Below are 24,636 nucleotides of genomic sequence, written 5' to 3' on the forward strand. Positions count from 1 at the left end.
ATCATTCATTAAATATTAATATGACACGTGCCGTTCAAAAGAATGACTGTTTGTTGGTGCTTATGAATCATTTATTAGGCCGAAGTGTGGGTTTGAATGATGCAATCTACTTAAATATGCATGAGAATGTCATCAGCGAACACTCAAGAGTGCCTTAAAATAAAATACAAGCTAATCATGATAGGAACTTATTTTGAAAGTCATGCTAGAAAAAAGTTGACTATACAAAGATGGAAACAATGCTGTAAATTATGATTATGTCACTTTTGCATTGTTCCAAATTTGTATGACGCTCTTCCATGCAACAGTCAATGGGGTCCAAATCATTGGACATTTTTCAGAATATCTTTTGTGTTCCACAGAAGAAAGTTTCTCCAGTCTTCAGTGTCACATTATCCACCAGAAAGCATTCTTACCAAAATCAGTCGTTGGGATTTCTATTTCTGTTATGATGCTGCCTTGGAAGGAAGCTGTCTGTGTAGGAAACAGACAGCAAGGTGACTCACTAGGTCTTGCAACTGAGCTTAAATGTATAGTAAAAGAGATGAAATTGTTCCTCAAGCAGCGCAAAAGTACAACTTTCCTTTGACACTAAACGGCCAATAAACAACCAGACCACAATAACGAAACTGGTCCTGTTAAGCCAAACAGGCTTCCTACATCTTTCCCCACACTCCCAATCCAGTCCGCACTTCTGTCCGTGAGGTCATGGAATCCGCTGCAGTATGAATGCCTAATGTTGAACTGGCCACAGCATTAAACAATAGCCTCTGTGTGCTAGGAAAGTACTGTAATGACCCAAAGGCCTGTGAACTTGCCACTGGAGAAAAACTGATTTGTTAGGATCTCAAGGTCTTCAATTTACCATAAACTGAATAAAAAGAAAAAATTCTCAAAATGATAAACACTATCTCCAGTTTTACTTCATAAAAGTTCTATCATGAAAACTTTTATGGATGATTTTAGCATGGTTATTTATAAGACAATGTTAATGTATTTGGTCTTGGCAGAATAGATGTGCTACGCTGCTGCTGGTTTATTGCTGCTGCTGTTGGTTATTGTTGTACATTTTGCTGCTGCGGCAAAGCAAGTACAGGAATTTGCTACTGCCAATTCATACGCCAGTATGGTGCTGTGAGTATTTAAGACATACTGCTGCTGCGCAAATAGCATATATAATAACCCACAGTAGATCTATAAAGGTGGAGCTGGGAAGGTGAAGAGTTTCAGAGGAACTTGGCATTTGTATCTCAAACATTTGTAAGAAAATCCTAAGATCTTGTAATTTGTTGTTGTTTTTTATTAAAGTGACATGTCTTGACTAAACAGGTTCTTCAGTGCTTTCCAGTGGCTGAAGAGCATCACAACTTCTTCTGCTAGCAAATACAGAGTGAATTTAATACTTACATAGCAAGGGAGCTAGGCTTAACATTTAACCGATTCACAAGAATCGCCAGTTTCCACAACACCAAAACATACTACGAACAGCCATTTTCTAATACCTTCCATAAGCTTCAGAGACACTTTGAAAAAAGAAAAAAAAAACAAGCACAAATACACCAAATTAAATTGGAAAAAAAAAAGATACAGGGGTAAGAAAACTGTGCAAATATAACAAATGCCTGTGAGTTAGTTCATAATCCTTCTAGACTTTCTACAAACTTCCAAGAAACTACACAAGGTACTCAAGTCTTCTTTTGTAAACATCAATAGGCAGTTGCATCTCTAAGACCATCTGGCCTGGGATAAATGTGGCTTGTTGTCCCTATTTTCACGAAGTAAAATATCCAGTTTGTGGGCATCTCTCCCAAAACAAAGTCGAGTATAAACAGAAACTGCACAAAATTGCACAGCCTGTGAAAATAACACCTCTTAACTGGTTTATTTTGTAAATCTAAGCCCTTGGTATTGTTTAGCCCTTAGGTAAGGTACAACCTTAGCAGTGCGTTCCCGCTATTGGGAAGGTAGATGGATCCCTGCGGACTACAGTGCTGTAGGGTGAAAGCTCCAGCTCGGTGGTGCCGTCCTGATCGTTGTCATCACTGTTGGGCTCGGAGGACTTTGGTGGGCTGCACTCCTCAAAACAGCAGCAGCAGCAGTCCAGGAAGGCTTTGCTGAAGGGCCGACAGAGCACCAGAAGCAGGATGGGCGTAACCGCGGACTTGCAGAACAGCATCATCTGACTCACCAGATGCAGGATATCCAGTGTACGACGTGGCACACCTGAAGCCATGTACACTGATACGATGTTGCTGATGTTCTCCGGAATGACGCAAAAGCCGTACAGGATAGCCAAAGCAACCACAATGCAGTTCATTTGGCTTTCCAGTTGGATCTGCTTGCGGTTGCCTCGGACGCTGGTGCGCTCGGCTTTGCGGATTTTGCGTGCGGTCACCACCGAGCTGATGATCGTGAAGAGGGTGGGCAGGCAGAAGTAGCAGCCGAAGTACCACCACAGGCGAGCGCTGTTGTAGGTGAGTCCGAGCACGTAAAGTGTGTCTGGGAGAGCCGTGGAGATTCGGACTACGCAATGTTCGCAAGGTATCACCTCCGGAGGCTCACGCTCCTCTTTCACCAGCTGCCGGATGAGGAGCTCAGGCAGGGCGAGGAGCAGTGCACCCAGCCAGATCACGGTTAGCTTGGCTGTAGTGGAGGTGCAGTTCTCGATCATCTCGTAGTACATCTGGACATTGCTTGCGGCACGGAAACGGTCAATGCACAAAGCACAAAGAGTGAAGGTAGTTACTCCTAAAGACGCCACCTGCAAGGTAAAAGGGATGTGTGGTCATTATAAATAAACTTTTAGAAAATCCTTCCACTGAAAAACCTCGACATAAAGTAGATCAAGGAACATTCCAGGCTCTATTAACATTCATTCCAGGTTCTATTGGACAGTTCACCCAAAAAATGAAAGTTCTGTCATCATTCTCTCACCCTCAAGTTGTTCCAAACCTGTATGAGTTTCTTTCTTCTGTTGAGCACAAAATAATGTTTTGAAGAATGGTGGTAACCAAACAATTGACGGTAAGCATTGACTTCCATTGGAAAAAAAATTATGCCTACTATGGAAATCAATGGCTACCACTTGGTAACCGACATTCTTACTCATACAGGTTTGGAACAACTTGAGCCATGACAAAATTTTCAATTTTTGAGTGAACTACCCTATCCCTTTAAGCTTGATTGACAACACTTGTGGCATAAAAAAGCAAAAATCTGGGTTAAGCCAAAAGTATACTTCGTTTGTGTATGTATATGCTAGCATATGCGTACATCTGAATGCCCAGCCTTTCAAAGGTGTATGCGAACACAGGTGGTCGACACATGCACTCTAGAGAGCTTCATCTTTGTCTAGCGTCTGCTCTATTTTCTCCATAAGTTATGACCTATAAAAATGTTTTTTTACTCTTTTAAAACAAAGTTGCTTCTATCTCATAACCCCCTTACACAAACGATGCCAATGCAGGCATCTGTTGTAGTTGCAGTCTCTGCTATGTTGTTGTTATTTCATCTCTTTAGTTTCGATTTCTATTGTGAAACAGCGGCCTGGGCCAGTGTTGCCACTTTTGGAACAACTGATTAGTGCAAAACCAATTCAATACGCATATGTGACCAATATCACTGTAATCGGCTTCAAAAATCGGACAGTGCGAATACAGTATGTGCATTCTATTCTGGTGACAAAATTTGTGTCATGCATATGTGTAAAAACTAAAGCACACTTTGGGCTTTACAGTGAAGCACTTACAACTGGAGTGAACCGGGCAAATTCGTAAACTTTTAAATACTAAATAGTATAGTCACAAGACATAAACAATATGTGCCTTAACATGATTTTAATGTGAAAAAATGGTTTACTAGAGCATGGCACTAGCAACACCAAAGTCGTGGGTTCGATTCCCAGGGAAAGCAAGAACTCATAAAATGTGTACTTGAATGCAACGTAAGCGGTGTCTGCCAAATGCATAAATGTAACTGACAACTTAACACCTAAAATGTCAAGAACAAACATAAAGCTCAAATAATCCATGCAAGTTTTAAATAAAGGTTTTACCGGAAGAATTAATGTAAGTGCTTTTATAAAATTATTAACATTTCTGCATTTGAATCCTCTAAAAAACATTCAAGAATGAGGAACAAGTCCGAATTAATTAGTAATCAACATTAAGCCAAGGGCTGTCGATTGAGCATAACTTGTATTGAACTCCTAAACCTGTGGAACGACAAAGAAATTTAATCCCACTAGATTGTGCATAAAAACCACAGCCTTTCCATTTAAGGCCATCGACTTCATTATTAGGTTGAAACATAGTGATCAAGTTAGAGGGCTGATCTGAATCTAGGGTGTAGGCGCTGGCGCTCTGTAGTGTATCAGGAGATTAAAGCCACAACTATGGCACCAATCAGGTCAATTCCTCAGAAACACATGATACAATCTGAAAGCTGCCCCAGGGCAATACCACTATCTCTTTGTGTCTGCAGAGACACTCCCCCTTACTGAGGAAGACAAAACACAGCCAAGATGTCTGTCCTGACCTACACGTATACATTTGCACTGAATTCCTGTTGTCTACACACACTTTCACACATACAGTCTTTTTGTTAATTTAACAGCATTTTTCATTTTAAAATGTGTGAACAGCTCCCATTGTTAAAATGCCAACAAATCAGCTCTGGAATTTTGATGGCTTATAAGCGTTGAAAAAAAACTTCAAGCTATATGTTTAATTAGTGGTTTGAAATTGTACAATACATAGGGTGCTGTGACATAAGTCTGTCAAGAGGCCGAATCACGAAGTAAAGTAGTTGATGCAAAAAAAAAAAAGAAATTGCAAGTCAAAAAAATTTTGGACAGACACTGAATGGTGCAGCTGTTTACGCCAGTACGTGAACCCAGAAGGTTGATTGAAATAAAACAATGCAAAATATTCTGCAATCTCAATGTTGCCACAAAAGGTGCTATAGGTGTATTGGTGTAAATATCGTCTTTTACAGTCAGATCCTCTTTTGGGTCAACAACTGTCTTGAAGGACAAACAGTTTGACAAAAATCTTACTGAGAAAGTTTGTTTAAGTCAATAGGTATATAGTAACTTACTTGACTAATAACACTTACGGTTTAGTAGAACTGACATTTGAAGGAAAATTTAACACTTCCCTTGAGTACTCAGCTTTGTTACCAACAGACAAATACAAAGTGTTTCTGGCATAAAGAAACACTTTTAGTGGCATTTCAGATTCAAACGACATCAAGTTGTATCATTTTTCATGCTGATACGGAATAAATGCCGACACAGATAAAATGACGAATGACGTGTGAATATCAGATGTGCTGCATTCACCTGAAATGGGAAACCAGCAACTTTACTACAGTTTAACCAGCTTCATGTGTGAAAGTGTGATTATCTTTGAGAACCTGCTAGAATAAAAGTCAAGCTCAATCCTGAAACCAGGCCCGGCCCACTCAATCATCAGTCTGACCCAAGAAAGTCCCAAGGTTCACCTTACACCATACAGCTGGACCTACTTAGGCTGCATTAAAGCATAAGAGATGGAATGGCATGAAAACATTCTAGTATGTGATGTACAGTATGTGATCAAGCATGGTTCCATATTAACTTTTTTTATCCAAACTGATATCCTATATTACTAATACAGTATATAGTTTTAGTATCAATACATCTTACCATTAACATACTCATTTTGAAATAGTAGGCATAATACCAAGAATATCACGCATCAGAAACACAAACTGCATTTCAATCATCCATTAAAAGCGACCAACCGCAGGTTTTACCTCAATGTATGGAATGATTTTACAGGAGAATTCCCCAAGGAGCCAATCCTTAGTGAGTTCATGGAATATAACAAGTGGCAAGCAGAAAAACAGGATGACAAAATCCCACAGGGCGAGGTTGGCCAGCAAGGAGTTTGAAATGCTTCTCATGTAGTAATTGTGGCACACTATGCACATGATTGCAACATTCCCAACAATTCCCACAGTGAAAATGAGGATGGAGATGCACATGACAGCATATGCACCGTACGATTCACCTGTCACGGGGTAAAACGGGTTCTTCACCCCTGGAGTTTTTGATCGTGTATTAAAGGGAATGAACGGGGTGAAGACTTCCTCAAAGTCCTCCACAGGTGAGGTGCCCCATTCAGGGATAGACGTGAACTCAGTGGGAAAGTCAGTAGGCTGGATCTGCGCTACAGGTTTAGGCAATGACTCCACGCGTTCTTTGATGGTTTGATTCCTGTCAGGCTCAGTAACGACCGTTACTCTATCCTGTCGACGAAAACGCCTGTTAACGCGAATTTCGCCGTGTGTTTCCTTCAGAAATGACTTTGTTTTGTTATATTTGTCCATTTGATCATTTTTTTCGTACTTTTGCCTGGAAGATGCTCTCACCGTTGTGTTATCGCTCCCATTCACCGGCATTAAGTTTATAGTAGTCCTGCTCGATGAAAGCACATCTTTAGGCTCCTTACCCGTTTCATAACTGATCTTATTTAAAGTTACACATCGTTCACGGCTGTCTGTATTGATTTCACGCACTTTATAGGATGAAACGATTTTTGTCGTTAAACCTGCCGTGTTATTGCTACGAGCGAGAACTACTGAGAGTTCACAACCAATGAGCAAACAAAATACAGTTAAAAATTGCATTTCCATTGCGTATATCCCTCAAAAATATCCAAATCTGATAATTCCAGTATTTTTAAGGCAAAGTTGTAGGGCAAACATCAAGCTTCGTTCCGTTCGCTGGTCTCTCGTTTAGATAAGCATCTCCAGTTTCCATTTTTAAATCCCCGGAGTAATATTATAACAGTAGAACTGTGAGGAAAAAAAAAGAAGGAAATACTTGGTCAAACAGGTGATTAACCAAACAATTAAAAAATAATTGAAGCCCTGGAACCTCTGAAATATTTTCTAGCGATTCGTATGAGGAACAATATACACGCCAAGGCCAAGAGCATCCAGCATCTTGATAAAGTGAAAGTCCTTGAGTGCCGTTCATGGGCTCCTAATGCAGCTCTGCGATATGAAGCTCCGTCAGGGAGGCGCCGCTTTCACAGATGCAATACAGTGAACGCGCCACCTAGCGGACTGAAACAGAACTGCAATGTGTTTCCAGCAACAACCCCCTGCTGTCGATGCTCAGTTATCTTCACTTGGCTTGTTAAATAATGACACATACAGGTCTAAGCAAAACAAGCGGAAAACAGTTTTTCTATATACTCTATACAGAACTAGCCCATTACTTTTCAAGTTTCTAACTGGGAATTCTGCAGAAAAGACTGAGCAGATGCATTAAAGATGTTTTATTGTTTTATTTTACAATATGAATTTATGGATTGCATTTGATCATAATGTATTTACATTTCTTAACACAAAATATTCCTGACAAACCCTTTTTTCTTGTTCATCACAGGTGGTCATGTATGATTTCTTTACTTTTAATCAAAATGTCCATAACTTCTCTATTCTTCTTTAATTTCGGTGTTCGTGATCTGATAGCAAACTTTATTTCTGTCATTGTCCTTTACAGTGTAGACAGAGACACAAAGATCCAGCCATGGACGCTCCTCTACAAAGACAGTACAGAGAAAAAAACAACAACATTATCGTACGCTACATAATGTAGGAATTTAGAGAAAATATTCATAGGAAATGAAATCTTTACCCAAACTGCTGTCTGGTGGTTGAATTGTGTCCATGATGGTCTGAATCTTGTCCTGCAAATCCTGACTGCCTGAAGCATCTACAGCAGAAACATGGAAGAACCTCTCCTGTAAAGAATGAGACAATCACTCAAACCTATTTCTGAATAAAAAAACAGTGCCCTCTGCTGATGAACGCATGCAGCATTTCTACTCTTTTGAGAGACTACTTTGCAAGATTTTAACTTATAATAATAGAAATAATAATAATTGCAGTTCTTTAATCAAATGCTGAAAACGCATCCTGTTTTGCACTACAACAAAAAATCTATATACACAAAGTTTACACACAACATAAATATCTGTAATTAACTTAGAAATGTAATCAAATGGCATTGCTATATGTACACTCACAGCGTTTTCCCACAGCAGAGCCTCTAATGTGTCGGTCTGGTCCTCCAGTTCAAACTGCATTAACAATCTGTACTGCATTAGCCGAACTCCCAGAGCTGTGTGACAGAGACACGGATGAACTGTCTAAATATACAGTCGTACATTTTTAAGAGTGGCTGAAGTGTCCAAATTTTTTTTTAGGCCAACTGGGACATCACATGAGATAAAAAAGAAAACAAACAAAAAAAAGAGTTAAAATTGCAGTTATGCCTGGGTCAGCTTTTTTGAAAATACACCTGGAAAAAAATGCAGAGTGTCTATTTACACCAAGTGCCTTGTTGGCAGAGGCTATTACACTAACTCCGCCCACCAACGTCTGATTGGACTAGTCAACACTACAAAAGACGGCTATCAAACGTCAGCTCCAGTGGCATCGATGGTAAAGTGCGTACCGTAGTGTTTTTGACACGATCGCCCCAGGTTCGAACCCGCCTTTTGCCAAACTTTTTTTCCTCCCTTTTCAAACCTCATATCACATCGGAAAGGCATTTATTTTCAATAAAAATAAAGGAAATAATCAAAAAGTTGAAAATGAAGTATCGGGTAGGTGTAGGGACGGCTTTATTGTCCCAATAAGGTGGCATTCATTTAATAATATGAATTAAAATTATAATTTACACTCAATATGTTATTATTGCATACTGTTTTATAATGTACTACAATACTGAGGTGCAGATAATTGCCACTATTTGCATTAAGTAGTATAAATAGCAGAAAATCCTGCTATTTTAACATGGTGTAAATAGAATCTATAGCTATTTGCACTGTGTAAATAGCATATCGCTAAAAAACACAGCTATTTTCACTTAGTGTAAATAGCATCCATCGCTAAGAAAATATGCTATTTTCACTTAGTGTAAATAGCATCTAATTGCTATTATTTACTCTTAGTGTAAATAGCATCTATTGCCAAAAAAGTCTGACCAGAACTAGGCTCATTAAAATCAACAAAACAAACAAATAATAAATAATAACATACAACAACAACGACGACAAAATACCTCAATTTAATTACTGATAATTTAAAACTGACATGACATGTTATTTTGGCCTTAGCCAAGTCCTTGTTCTAAAATTTCAACTGAGGTAGCAATAGCAAACATGATGCAAAAATAAAATTTTAACATAAGTAGAATAACAAGGAAAATATTTAAATAAATGAATGTAATATTTTTTAGTAATTCATGTAATTTTTCTGTATAAATAAATGATTAAGAATGTCAGCATTCAGAAACATTAGATATTAATATCTGAAGTGGCACATAAAATTCTTCTTAGTCTATATGCATTTCATTACAATAAAATATATATTCACTCAGTGCAGGGTTGTTATAGTTAACTATAACTAAAGTTAAAATTAAAACCATTAAAAATATTTCTGTTACTTGAAATAAAATAAGCGTCAACTCTAATTAAATATAAAAAAAAACTTTTTATTTCAGCAAGTGGCTAAAGCAACATTTTTCATTTTAGTTTAGTTTAACTTGATGTGCAAAAATAACTAAAACAAAAACTGAAGGAAAAAAAAACCCTATATGGACCTATATTTTAATTGAAAACAGAATGAAAATAGAAGATCTAAAAATAAAAACCTCATTCAAAATATAAAAACTATAACAGTATATTAATAATACTGTTATAGCTAACACTTTGTGGTGCTGTATGCCAAAATAAAATCATTTTGATTACCGTTTTACTTGCTTTATCATAAAAAAGAATTCTACATATGAGGTAAAAATAGGCATAAATGGTAAAAATGAATGATGCAATTGTTTATTTTTATTTTTTTTTAAAGTACCTTCAGCGACTGCCTGTTCATCCCACGTCTCCACTCCAGCAAACACAGGGTTTTGAAATGTGTTCAGAGAGCACTGCTTACACCTGAGACACACAAATATGTTTAACTACATATAGATATGATCGTATCCTTCCCTGGGGATTGTCATAAACTGTTTTCATGATAATAGACGTACACGCTGAACACCAGGGGAGTTTACAATGAAGCAGGTAAGCTTGTCGTCTTACCCGTAATATCTTTTGTCTCCAGAGAACAGGAATGGAGCTGTGAGATCCATCAGAGTCATCCTGCCGTTCACTGATCTCACGGGAACCAGGTTTTTGTAATCCCGTGATAACACACAAATCTCATCCAGCGTCGTTCCTGTACATACAAAGCTTTTTTGTAAATGGATATTCAAATATACATATAAAAATACTTCTCTTCATAGTCAGAGATACCTTCGACGAATATCAGCTGCATGTGAGTGCTTTCCCCCACCATGTCTCTGGATATGTGCATTGAGATGGCTCTGCCAGGCTCTCTAGAACTTGCTGATGAAGTGGCGGCCCACTGCTCATCGCAAGGTTGGCTGTCTTTCGCTGACTCCCGAAAGACTTTAGCAACAGCACTGTCATCAGGAACATCTTCCCTGTCACATACAACAACAACAAAAAAGCTGACTATAATGTCAAATAATATGCCAATTTAAAGTAACTGTTTTCTATTTGAATATAAAATGTCATTTATTCCTGTGATGGCAAAGCTGAATTTATTTGATTAAAAATACAGTAAAAACGGTAATATTGTGAAATATTTATCTTTTGTCTCCAGAGAACAGGAATGGAGCTGTGAGATCCATCAGAGTCATCCTGCCGTTCACTGATCTCACGGGAACCAGGTTTTTGTAATCCCGTGATAACACACAAATCTCATCCAGCGTCGTTCCTGTACATACAAAGCTTTTTTGTAAATGGATATTCAAATATACATATAAAAATACTTCTCTTCATAGTCAGAGATACCTTCGACGAATATCAGCTGCATGTGAGTGCTTTCCCCCACCATGTCTCTGGATATGTGCATTGAGATGGCTCTGCCAGGCTCTCTAGAACTTGCTGATGAAGTGGCGGCCCACTGCTCATCGCAAGGTTGGCTGTCTTTCGCTGACTCCCGAAAGACTTTAGCAACAGCACTGTCATCAGGAACATCTTCCCTGTCACATACAACAACAACAAAAAAGCTGACTACTATTCAAAGGTTTGGGGTTGGTAAGATTTTTTATGTTTTCGAAAGAAGGTTTTTACTGTAATTACTCACACTGCCAGCCAAAAGATTGGAACAATAACTTATACTCACAAAGACGGCATTTATTTATTCAAAAACATGTAAGGACTATAATGTCAAATAATATGCCAATTTAAAGTAACTGTTTTCTATTTGAATATAAAATGTCATTTATTCCTGTGATGGCAAAGCTGAATTTATTTGATTAAAAATACAGTAAAAACAGTAATATTGTGAAATATTCTTACAATTTAAAATAAGTTTTCTATTTGAATACATTTTAAAACGTAATTTATTTCTGTGATGCAAAGCTGAATTTTCTCCAGTCTTCAGTGTCACATGATCCTTCAGAAATCATTCTAATATGCTGATCTGGTGCTCAAAAACATTTCTTATTATCAATGTTGAAAACAGTTGAGCTGCTTAATATTTTTGTGGAAATTTTTATCAGGATTATTTCATGAATATGACGTTTAAAAGAACAGAATTTATTTGAAATAGAAATCTTTTGTAACATTATAAATGTCCTTAATACATCATTGCTGAATAGATAAATAAATACTAAAAAACATAACATAAATAAATAGTTTAGTTTAGTTTATTTGTTTACAGGGGCAATGCACATTAATAAACATGGCTGTAAATGTGCCAGAATTAGCCAAATAGGCTATTTTTCATCTGTAGACCCTTGATAGAATGTTAAAAAAAGTCACCCTAAAAACAAAACAGAGCATCTTTGACACATATTACAACCAACAAAGAAGAAGAGATAACAAAAAAAATAGAATGCTAAAAAATACAAATACATAATTGCACATAAAAATCGAACTAAAACACAATAAGTTATCAAAACAAAATAAAATATAAGGAAAAAGAGAGAGAGAGGTAGCGACAGGAGAAAGCTAATAACCAAGAGCAATTAGTACAGAGAAGTCTAAAATTAAGAATAAAGTACTGAGATGTCAGCAACCATTTTTAAAGATGAAACTGAAAAGAACCATATGTATCCAGTCTTCTAATTATTGATGGAACTGAGTTCCAGTGCCTTGCAGCTTTGACTGAGAATACAGACTGACTACATTTACATTTTCTGAGTGAAATAATACAGTCCCCTTTACCTACCCCTTGTGGACTGATGAGCAGTTGTTCTAATATTCACAAACTGTTTTAAAGGTGAAGTACGGCTATGTATAGTCTTAAACATTAGACAAATATCTACATATTTGATCAGGTTATCCCAGCTTAGCAAATTACATTTTTTTAATATTGAGCAATGATGAAACTGAACTGATTTCTTATCAAGAGTTTTTAGTGATTGTTATACAAAGACTCCAGTGGTTTCCATTGAAAGTAGTTATACTAGCTTGTGACCAAGTTGTTAAACAATAAGTGATATGAGAAATAATCATAGAATGCACATACATCAAAGCGGCCTCTGATGACATATAATCACGAATAAATCTAAAGTTTGTTACAGACCTTTTTAACATGAGCCTTAAATGAAAGTCTGGAATCAATCACAACACAGAGGTACTTATATTCAAATACTACTTGTAGCCTTTCCCCTGATACAAAAACATCTGGCACTACACTTGAACTATTAGTTTTGGTAAAAAACATACACACTGTTTTAGAGATGTTTAACTGTAAACAGCATTGTTCTAGCCAAGTTGTGACATGAACCAAGGATTCTGTAAGTTCATCTGCAACTTGTGACACACTGCTTTTGTGTATATAAATAACCGTGTCGTCCGCATACATTTGGATGTTAGTGTTGGGACAGACGGATGGAAGATCATTGATATACAACGTGAAAAGCAATGGACCCAAAATAGATCCTTGGGGAACACCTGTGGATATACTTATGGGAGCTGACTTATAATTCTGTATTCTGACATACTGTGTGCGACCTGACAAATATGATTCAATCCATCTGGAAGTCTCTTGAGAAAAATTAAAACCTAATAATTTAGACATAAGAATTCTGTGGTTTACAGTGTCAAAAGCCTTCCTGAGGTCAAGAAACACCACTCCAACAACCCCTCCTTTCTCTAATAGAGACTTATTTTTTTCAGTGAAGTAACAGTTTGCCATCTCAGTTGAATAGTTTGCTCTGAAGCCAAACTGCATTGAATGTAAAGCAAATGAACCGGTATTTAAATAATAAGTAATTTGTGCAGCCATCAATTTCTCTGCAACCTTTGAGACAATAGGTAAAATACTAATAGGTCTGTAATTACTAGCAGAATGAACATCTCCACTTTTGAATATAGGCACAATAACAGATGACTTCCAAGCCAATGGGAACATCCCCTGAGAAACTGAAACTGACAATAAATAATAAAACCTTACTGATAACAAATTTTTGAATGCTAGTGTAAATGTAAAAAGGAAAAAGCTTATTTATTAGGATTGTGATATACAAAGTTAAAAAATTATTTTTTTGCAATTATATTGCACCAAACAACCACCAGGTGGCAAACAGAACATACAGCAAATCTAGAACAATAAATTTGAAGCTCAAGTCTGCTCCTCAAGAGTGAAACACCAAATATAATGCTATTCCAGGAACTTCTTTTCCAAGTTCAAAATGCCCATGAACCACTACATATCACCAAAAAAAAAAAAAAAAATTAACAAAATTTAAATTTAAATACAATTAAATGTATTTAAAAAAAAAAATTATTTTCTGAATTTTTTTACTTTATTAATATAGGACAGTGTAGAAGTGGCAGGAAGTGAAGTGGGGGAGAGAGAGCGAGGAAGGATCAGGAAAGGTCCCGAGCCGGGATTCAAACTCGGGACACCCATAGTGTAACGGCGCTACATGTCAGCGCACTGCCCGCAAGGCTATCGGCACCGACAGTGATTTATATCTTAAAATAATAAACGCAATGAGTATTAAATTACAATGGTACAATTACGTATTAAACAAGTATACAATAACCAATATTACAAAACTTCAAAATAAGACAAAATGAGAGCCAAGAGTGGGTTGTGTAAAGTGTCAGACTCACATTGTTTTACAGTTGGAGCAGAAGAGTTTCAGGCACTGGTATAACTGCTGAGGATTGTACTTCTTCACCCGGGCTTGGACGTGGCACAACAGCGGCGGTGTGGAGCGCTTCACCCGGGCGAGTGTGAGCCGTCGCATGTTGTGCTCACACGTCTGTACTGAACAATCATTATAGACATATCAGCATTTACATTAGAGTTTGTAAGAGCTGTGGCTTAGTGGTTTGCATGTGCACATTTCCAATGCCGTTTCTCCAAATATGAATCCAATATTGTGGATTTACTTTTCATTTTTACTGTAGAGTAAGACGTGACTGGTTTTTACCTGTATAAGAAGGTCCTGTATCTGCTTCTGCATCTGAAATGACAACAACAACATTATTTAATCATTCAAGCTTTTTACCTTTTTATTCATCCGTTTCAGAAAAGGCTTTGAGAAGATCTTAAACTTAGTAATATATATCTATACCTGTTTCATCATCATTTGGCAAGACTAGAAGGAAACATAAGCATATACAGATGAGGGCGAGCTGAGCATGACACAAAATTGGACAGAAATTGGAAACCAAAAGAGGCGCCACCAACCTACAGCCTCTGGCGGCGTGTACCAAATCTCCAGTAACGTGCCATCGTTCACTTCATCATACTCATCCAGGTCCACATGTTTCTCTAGCACACTGAATAAGGATCAGTACAGAGAGAGAGAGAATGAGAGCAAGCGAGAAACAAGATGTCAGGTAGACACCAATGTCAGGTAGACAGCTAAGGGGCCACAGAAGTAATTTTTTAATGGAAATGATTTTGACTTACAGGGTGTCTCAATTATATTGCCATCATAATGCTCATGACTTCAGCAAATTCCTATATGTGCCGACTGTATATATTATATTATATCACACACACACACACACAGCAAATTCCTATATGTGCCGACTGTATATATTATATTATATCAAGTCAAGTCAAGTCAAGTCACCTTTATTTATATATCACACACACACACACACACACACACACACACACTACTGCTCAAAAGTCTGTTATCAGTATGAAAATAAATGAATACCTTTATTCAGCAAGATGCATTCAATTAGTCAAAAGTGACAGTAAATACATTCATAATGTTAAAAAAGATTTATATTTCCAATAAATGCTGTTCTCTTGAACTTTCAATTAATCAAAGAACCCTGAAAAAAAAATTATCAAGGTTTCTACAAAAATATTAAGCAGCACAACTGTTTTCAACATAAATAATAATAAATGTTTTTGAGCAGCATATCAGCATATTAGACTGATTTCTGAAAGGTCATGTCACACAGAAGACTGGAATAATGATGCTGAAAATTCAGCTTTGATCACAGGAATAAATTACATTTTAAAATATATTCAAAATGAAAACAGTTATTTAATAATATTTCACAGTATTACTGTATTTTGCAACCAAATAAATGCCATCTTGGTGAGCATAAGAGGCTTCTTTTAAAACGAGAGAAAAAAAATCTTACCAAACCCAAACTTTTGAATGGTAGTGTTTGTGTGCGTGTTTGTGTGTATACATACACTCTACTGTTCAAAATTACAGTGAGATTTATACAGCAATATATACATGCTGAGTCCAAACGTCTGAGTTCACATTGGGGATTTAAAATCTAATTTAAATCGTGGAAAAAAAATTATTAAGATTAAAAAAAAATAAATTTAAACGAAGTAACATTAATGACATAACATTTTAAGATTCCGACAAAATATTTGGCAATGGAAAGAAAATGCAAAATAGAGACATTGTGGTCTCTAGTCTCACCTCTTGAGGGACTGTAGAGCAGGGCTCTCTGCAGGAAGGCTGCGTAAACCTCGTCCATATGACGTCCCCCCATGGAGGTGGAAACTGAGGTGTTCAAGCTGATCTGGCAGCTGGTCCGGGGCTCTCTGAAGGAGCGCGTGGAGATTGTAGAAACACAGGAACGTGCCTGGCTGAACGCAAACACAAACAGAAGGATGTTTTCATTACAACATTAGCTTTTTCAATTCTAAAAACTGATGAACCTAGAAATTGCAGTTCAAGTTGCCTTGCAGAACTGTTTTTAGTAGGTCTTCAAGTCCAAACTGCTCTTTTCACAACAGGATTTAAGGCAGGACTTTAACAATATAACTCCAAAACATTTTCCAAAAATGGTTCCTTCTTAGCCATTCAGACAGTAATGTATCCATGTTTTGGATTATTGTCTAGCATCAACCAATTACACTTAATCCCGAGTACAGATATTCAGACATTCTCCTTCAGAATAGTCTAAACTCATGCCTGTCAAGAACCTCAGAAATGGCTTTGCAACCCTCTCCAAATTGATATATCTCAACTTTCCCCTCAGCTGTTCTGGGAAATTCCTTTAATACAGCATTATGTACCTGTACCTTTAAAATGGCCATTTAACACAAAATATTAGGCCTGTCTGTGTTCAGTCTCCTAAAACTAATTACCAACTAAATGTAACCATTTTCTTTGTTTCAAGCCTAAGGGGGGCAATTACTTTCACATGGGTTTTTCCAATTACATAAATGAAATAATGTTTGACTATCAAAACTATACTTTTTTAGGCTGAAATGTCATTTGAAGATATGAAACCATTCAGACAGAAATATGCAATTAAAGAGGGAATCAGGACAGAGCAAATATATATTTTACAGTAATATATGAAATAATATAAAAATAAATGTAACTAAATATAAAAAATAAAACAAGATTAAAAAAAAAAAAATCACTACTCTAGAGTTATTCTATTGTCTTTTACATTAATAAAAATACACAAGCGTTCAATTATCAGTACAGTAGGGGGAGCTACGGCATCAGAGTTGAGCAACATTACAGTAAGATGGTAAGAAAATAAATGCTGGTCTCTCAAGATCACTAGAAGGAACATGAAGACAGCGAAATCACTTAATAAACTCTTGTGCAACAATAGATGCATGATTGTCTTCATATTATGGTCTTTAACGAGTCAAGAAGATGATATGATATCAAACCACCTCTAAACAGATTGGGTCAGATTTCTGTTCTGCATTTACAACCAGGTTCTGGGAGTCCTCCTATAGCTGTACGCTTCTGACGTCATCTTTGAGGTTTCGGGCAAAAGCTATGTCTTTGTTTACCTGAATTTACCACCCAGGCTCTGTTTGTTCAGAGATTTGAAGTAAGCCTAAGTGCTGGCATTCACAAGAACTAGTTGGATGCGACACAGCCACTAGACAGTGCTTCTATACAGCCTAAAATGGCATTGTGAAGGTGCAAACCAAATAATTTGAACAATCTGAATGTTGGCGTCAATTATTCAGCATCAATATTTGATTGAAACAGACTTATTTCATAAACAGAACAAGGTGGGTGAGCACATTTCAAGAAAACAGGATTGTTTTCCACGAGTGCAAATTTGATTCTGCTCATTACCATCTTGCTTGAAAATAAGCTGACAACCGAAAACCGGGGTGTGAGATTGGAGCTAAAAAGAGAACTTGGAGTGATAAAAATGGCCTTGAAGAAACATGGCTGGATCCAATGAGAGAACCAAATGTTTTCCATCATATCCAGCAGCAACAACAGGCCTGTGCTTTCTTTCTCTGGACAAACAATTGGACAAGACCTGAATATCACAACGTTAGTCTGTGCCACCATAAAACATCTACTTTAGTTTCAACACACAACCTTGAGATATGACTGACATAGAAGTCTGTTATCTGGTCAGGAATGGAAATAAATGGGAGTACAGTACCATTTTATTACAGACATCACTAACACTAATCTGAACTCAATATAAAGGAATAGTCCAAAAATGAAAATTCAGTCATTATTCACTCAGCCTCATGTCGATAAAATCAGTTATACCTAAAAATTAGACAGGAGTAGCAAAAAATATTAATATAAAATACAAATACAAAATACATAATACAACGTAAAATACATTATACAAAATAATTCATTTTGTATGCAACAATTGCTATGCATTTTATTATTAGTTTATTTTTTATTACTATTTATTTTACTATTATTTATAGTTTATGTTCTGTATTTTTATTTAATAATTACAAAACATTTTCATTATTTATAATTGTTAATTATTTTTTTTAGTAAAGTTCAGCACTATTGTACTTTTAAATTATTGAAAACTTCAATTTGACGTATTTAAAATTGTATTGAACATTTTCCCATCTCAGTTCAATCAAAATCCACTGTCAGTTGACCTCTTTACAAAAAAAAAAATGTTTAAAAATAAATAAATAAAAATGGCTACTTGCTACTTTTCTTAAAGGGGTCATCGGATGCAAAATTCACTTTTCAAGTTGTTTGAACATAAATGTATTAAGTCTCAGATTAAGCGACTGAGGTGCTTTATTGTTGGATGTAATAATGAATATAGGAATCGTCATTTACTCCCGACATCTGAGCTGCTGAAGACGCAGAGGGTTAACGTTACTTTCGCTTTGAAGTGAATGCGCCACTCCCGATCAGATGACCCCTTTAATATAATGAGAACAAAAGGACAAATAAAGCCATTTAAAATATCATTCTCTATATTACTAGAACTTTGAAGTCATTTGACTACAAACAGACCCAAAAAGTGAAGAGCTTGAAAAAAGTCTGCACACTCAAACATCAAAGTCACAAGCGAGATGAAAGCAATATGAGCAATTTACTGAATAAAAACAAGGCAAACGTTTCAGTCACATGTTGACCATTTTCAATGCCAAGCTAACAATGTTAGAACTAGGAGCCATCTTAATTTGAAGAATCACATGATGATTTAAGAGACCACATGATCAATCAGAACACACACTGATCAAACTACACTACACTACAAACAGACCAAATTTAAGTAGATACTCAATGAAAAAACAGTTTCATCACTGATGTCAATGGCGACTGATCAGCACATACAATAAGAACCAAATGGCGCTGATTTGTAGTCTATATGATTTGCGTAGTCCATTTCTCAGGCAAAGATATGGTACAAATTCAGAAGACTTGGAACAAGTCGCGCACAAGTTGCATGAACCAATTGTATACTTTTGTGGTATCATTTTGGTATTTGTAAGCCGCAGTCCCATTTCACTTTCACTATGCAAAAGGAGCTTCTACACTCTTAAAAATAAAGGTTCCAAAAGGATTTTTTAAATTTTTTTTTACAGAGAGGTTCCACAGAAGAGACACTTTTGGTTCCTCAAAGAACCTTTCAGTGAAAAGTTCTTCATAGAACTATTTTTCTTAGTGTGAAGAACATTTTAATAATCTAAAAAAAAAAAACTTTTTCCACTATAAAGAACCTTTTGTGGAATGAGTGTTAAAGGTTCTTCATGGAACCACCGATGCCAATAATAAAAACTTATTTCTAAAAGTGTAGGAGAATCAGCAGCTTCACAGAAAAAGTCATTCAGGTTTAGAATAATGGGACAATGAGTAAATGATGACAGAATTTTAAATTTTTGGATGAACTATTCCTACATCCCATCAGGCTTGCAACATTTTCCTTGAGAAACGGCTCAAACATAAAACTATCGGTGGAGACGAATCTACATATACTTGGTATTCTCCTACTCGCGCTCACTGCACGGTTGGTTACGCACAGCAGGGGAAGGAGCCGGGCTGCTCGGCACAGGTGTGCTGTAGCTGGCGTGAAGCTCCTCTGGCAGGAAAACTGTAACGTTCCTCAACTCTCTCATCCTACATGGAAAATTCCATTACACAAAGCTTTGTTGATGTGTGCGGCTGGATAACACAAACCTTGTCCGGACCCTCATCTATATGGAAAGAAACGAATGCACGCTTCGTAAACAGGAAAAGCTGCCTTTCACTAAAACAAACCAATTCCTGTAACACATGCGCTGCTGAACATGAACAAATACAGACAAAGAGTACATTTGAGAAAGCGTTTTGCGAAGGCATTGAATAATAATTCAAAACCCTTGAGGCTACAACCTAAAGTTTATGTACTGTATAAATGTAATAGTTATTAAAGTTATCACACTGAAAAACATGGTGCTGACCAGATGGGTGAAAAAGCTTTGTTTTGCAACATAATGAAGTGTTCCACGACCAGATGAACATACACTTTTGGCCATCTATAACGGATACAATGTAACACAATTAATTGCAATTTAAATTTACAATGTAAATTACAATTAAATTTTTTTTTTGGGAAGGGGGTGCTTAATTATTATTATTATAAACTTTTTTTCTATATTCTGAAATATTTTCTATGGTAATCAGCAGACATCAACATGAAGATAAGCAAATGATGACAATGTAATTTTTTTAAACTACTGCTTTACGTTGTATTTAAGTTAACATGAACAACATCCACAAATAATCCATTTTACTGTATGACATCAGCTAAAAAAGAAGGTTGGTTTAGTACAGATATAATTATTTTAACAAAATAGCTTTACAAAAATTTATTACAAAAGACAAATTTTTCCACAATGTGTGTACTACAAAAGGTACAAAGGGTAAAATTTCATGTAGACTTTGACCTGTAATTTTCCTTCAGAAGCATTACTATCTATTATTGTACTCGTAAAAGCATTGTGTTTTTTATTTCTCCAGTCCAGGCCGAGGAATATGGGCTCCCAAGCCTCTAAAAAACAGACTAGCTGTGCAGATTTCTGAAAGAGTCTGTAACTCTGCAGCTATTCTCGCTCCGCTTGCTTCTCTTTTCAAAGACACGCTGCGTTTTGTCAGCAAATACTGTGCATAAGACAGACCCTCCATCGCCTGACAGCCGACAATTCCTGAAGTGCCCCACCACATGCTTGCACAAGTCATATTTAATAAGAGTGCTAAGAATATCAGTTTCTTTTTGTAAGTGTGTGTGGAATAATTTTAGATTTGAGGACATTTTTTTATTATCCGCTTGCTTCTCTTTTTAAAGACACGCTGCGTTTTGTCAGCAAATACTGTGCATAAGACAGACCCTCCATTGCCTGACAGCCGACAATTCCTGAAGTGCCCCACCACATGCTTGCACAAGTCATATTTAATAAGAGTGCTAAGAATATCAGTTTCTTTTTGTAAGTGTGTGTGGAATAATTTTAGATTTGAGGACATTTTTTTATTATTATTATTTCAGATCAGTATGAGAATGACTGATTTAATTCAAAATAGGGATGGGTCATCATTACAGTCAGATTTTTATTTATTTATTTTTCCTAGCAGAATGCTTTAAAATGCATGCTGACAGAATTGTTAGACAGTTAAAACTAGGGATACACTAATATAAAAATTCTGGGCAATACTAATAATTATTTTAATGTTTTGGCAGATAACTGATAAATGGTTGATGCAAAATTTTAAGATATTTCTATAAATAAAAACCCCCCAAAACTCTTAAAACTAAAAATCATCCATTTGAATTGTTACACATGAATATGCGTCACAACACTATAATATACAATATGAAAAATTGATATTTTTATATTTGCTAAAGATTAAACAGTGTTATTAAATTATTAGTGTTTTTAAAGATTAACTCTAAATGACTGTTTGATGACAGCAAAGCTGATCTAAATATAAAAATATGATAAATGAGCATGCATACTCTTATAAAAAAATAAAAATAAATAAAAAAAAGTTCCAAAAGGGAGTTTTTGCAACAATGCCATATAAAAACCATCTTTAGTTCCCTAAAGGGCCTTTCTGTGAACAGTTCTTAAAATAAATTGTTTAATGGAAAGATTTCATGAATACCTAAAGATTCTTCATGGAATCATCAATGCCAATAAAACAAGACTATTTTTAAGAGCCCAGGCCGATTCATTAAATTTGCATACTGTATACACTTAGACTCAGTCTATTGCAGAACAAATGTCCTATGAAGCCAACAAAACAAATAAAAAAGCCATGATATTTCATTCACATCCTCTTACACGCACACACATTCTCAGTGGATAAGTGTCATATGCTGGCTGTCTGAAGCGATTACAGGCAGGGGTCGTCTGGGTGTTAAGTTAACCCAGGTGCTTGATTTCTCTCTCACTATGAATAATTGATAGTCACATGTGTATAGAGGCAGGATGTCACAGTATACTGCATCAGCTCTAGCCGTGCTGCAGGTGCTCATGCATTTAGGATGCTTTAAGTAGATCGGACACCCTTTGCTTGAAATCCGATCACAAGTGGTCAGAGAAGCCACATTTGAGATTCATATTACTACCAGGTATAAACAGCAACTCGTTATGGGATCAAACAAAATGCATCTTAACACTATAGACAGAGGCGGGCGTTATACCAGTAGACACGATTAACTGGTAGAAATTTGTCCACCGGTAGAGATTTTGGACTAACGTCTCTATTGCGGTTACATGCTCACGTGACGTTACTTTGCTACGTGGTCACAAAAACGTATAGTTTTCATGCATTTTTAAGCATTGCGGATTAAAAACCATTGAAACGCAATCAACAGTGAAAGAGAACTCATTTCGTACATGAAAACGATGCTCATAGAGCGCTGAAGTTATTTTTGCCACTTTATAGGCATTGAACGGTTAAATATACACACTTGTATGTGTCAAAATGCCCGTCTTTGCAAGTATCCTCGTAAACACAGTAATCTAGGTCTTCAGTGAAAGCAAACAGCTGAGAAAGAAAACACGTGTGTAAAAGTATATTGGATCTGAGCAGGTCTTAAAGTGACAGCAGTCTAATATTCCTGCTGTCTGTCATTCTGTTATACAAACAACAAAAGAGAGAAAATCTCTCACTGCTCTTGACTAAATCACTTTTGTAACTTTAATAAGAATAAATATATATTTAATTTACACAGTGAAGAATATGCAGTGTTTTTATACATTTGATTACTTTATACAATGTACGTAGCATTTCTTATTTATTTGTTCTACTGTAGTTATTTGTCCTATTACATGTAATTACCGTATTGTCCCGAATATAAGACAATGTTTTTTTCTTAAAAAAAAATTATTTAGGCTAGTATTAGTTTTTTGTGACATTGACACATGACAAGAATTATGAAATTTCCATGGTATCAAACATTTTGATACCATCAAAACCGTATTTAAAGCAAAAATAACTATATTGTGATATATATCCTTTCCATGAAACAAAATTACTCATCATGATAAAAGATTTTGGTCCTATTGCCCACCCCAATGTGACCTTATGATATTCTGGTCCCGTGGCTCTGGTCCCTCTGTTGTATCATTCTTAGAAATGTAATAGGCTCACCTCTCCTCAACAAGCCACACGATTAGAGGTATAATACTTGCTGTAGCTCAAATGGTTTGAGACAAGTGATGCCCTGAATTTTAATACTCAGGATTAGGGAGTTCAAAAATCCTGACGTAAAAGTGATTCTTGTCCTCCATATTGTACACATGCAGCGTTTGGCACTACTTTAATCTCTATTATTATTGCATGAGGCATCCGTTCCCCAGTTTATAAGCGAGATGACACAAGTGCATTTGGCAACTAGCCTGGGACTCAGATGATGCAAATAGCACAAAAAGCATGCAACAGAGACAATTTGACAAGACAGACAAGGAAAACCAAGAGGTGAAAGAGTTGGTGTTTCCTCTATGTTCTTAGAGATTCCTCAAGAGATTCTAGCCCCCCCCCACAACAGCAACACTAACACTGACTAAAATAGGCCTTTAAACTTGATGCCACAAAGAATGATGAACAAAATGACTGATTTGTAATAAAACAGAATAATATATGTCTCCTTCGATGTGTGCCACACTACACCTATAGGGTGAGTGATATATGATGTAAGTCGAAGTCAAGAAAGTGTGTGCGCGCAGACCCCACAATGAAGGCCCTCGTCCACCGTGACAGCCGTATTGATTTGGCCTTCTCTCTCCTCTCTCATAAAGCTATATCTCTCAGACCACTTAATCCTAATGGCTGGCTTTATTCGCCTTTTCTCCCTCCTCAACACTGAGCTCAAGCAATTTCACACAATATTAGAGACGATACGGCCCAGGATATTGATAATGGTGGGGAAATATTCTGACTCAATGCAATCTTTAGTGGATAAATTGCATTTCTGATCACTGGGTATTACGCTACCATATAAAAATAGCAATTTCCTTCAACTTTTTTGTTATCAGTGCATTTTACTGATACTTTGATTATTGAACACCCTACTAATGCACTGTCTCTCAATTTCCAATCAACCTGTTGGATGCTTTGCATCTTGTTCAGACTAGGCCTGTCGCAATAATCAATATATTGACTTATCGCACAATATATGTACATGACTGCAATAATTTTTGGTGACGCAATATATCGCCCATTATATTTACTTAAAAATTTATGTCACCATGTTTTGTACATTCCACTTGCGCCAGTGTCTTTTGCAGCTTCTCGTACATAACGTGGTGTAGTCATGAGGTGCTAGTTCAAATTTTAAAAAATGCTTCTACAAAAAAAGTTTCATC

At 36.4% G+C, this 24,636-nt stretch overlaps 2 protein-coding genes across 2 annotated transcripts in view; both read right to left on the minus strand.

Annotated features, from left to right (window-relative positions):
- Positions 1–1,565: 1,565 nt before the first annotated feature.
- gpr37a (G protein-coupled receptor 37a) lies at positions 1,566–7,026 on the minus strand. Its single transcript, XM_016569927.1, has 2 exons — positions 5,797–7,026; positions 1,566–2,761 (listed from the first exon to the last, which is right to left on the minus strand). Exons 1-2 carry the CDS (start codon positions 6,676–6,678, stop codon positions 1,937–1,939), a joined length of 1,707 nt encoding a protein of 568 aa, XP_016425413.1. The 5' UTR covers positions 6,679–7,026; the 3' UTR covers positions 1,566–1,936.
- A 340-nt stretch (positions 7,027–7,366) lies between these two features.
- pot1 (protection of telomeres 1 homolog) overlaps positions 7,367–24,636 on the minus strand; it is a 42,903-nt gene continuing 25,633 nt past the window's right edge. Inside the window, exons 11-21 of the mRNA XM_016569845.1 lie at positions 16,001–16,170; positions 14,785–14,876; positions 14,669–14,692; positions 14,525–14,557; positions 14,202–14,358; positions 10,923–11,113; positions 10,146–10,281; positions 9,919–10,001; positions 8,082–8,176; positions 7,691–7,796; positions 7,367–7,594 (exon numbers count right to left, since the gene is read on the minus strand). Coding sequence (XP_016425331.1) covers positions 7,488–7,594; positions 7,691–7,796; positions 8,082–8,176; positions 9,919–10,001; positions 10,146–10,281; positions 10,923–11,113; positions 14,202–14,358; positions 14,525–14,557; positions 14,669–14,692; positions 14,785–14,876; positions 16,001–16,170 — 1,194 coding nt within the window. The 3' untranslated portion in view covers positions 7,367–7,487. The remainder of the gene's footprint in view (positions 7,595–7,690; positions 7,797–8,081; positions 8,177–9,918; positions 10,002–10,145; positions 10,282–10,922; positions 11,114–14,201; positions 14,359–14,524; positions 14,558–14,668; positions 14,693–14,784; positions 14,877–16,000; positions 16,171–24,636) is intronic.

Source organism: Sinocyclocheilus rhinocerous, unplaced genomic scaffold (assembly GCF_001515625.1).
Source record: "Sinocyclocheilus rhinocerous isolate Xijiao unplaced genomic scaffold, SAMN03320098_v1.1 scaffold200, whole genome shotgun sequence".
NCBI classification, from domain to species: Eukaryota; Metazoa; Chordata; class Actinopteri; order Cypriniformes; family Cyprinidae; genus Sinocyclocheilus; species Sinocyclocheilus rhinocerous.

Excerpts from the sequence above, each read along its gene's own strand:
- gpr37a (XM_016569927.1), bottom strand. The coding sequence starts at position 6,678 with ATGGAAATGCAATTTTTAACTGTATTTTGTTTGCTCATTGGTTGTGAA. Across the intron at positions 2,762-5,796 it reads AAATCATTCCATACATTGAG|GTGGCGTCTTTAGGAGTAAC; the intron begins GTAAAACCTGCG and ends TTTACCTTGCAG.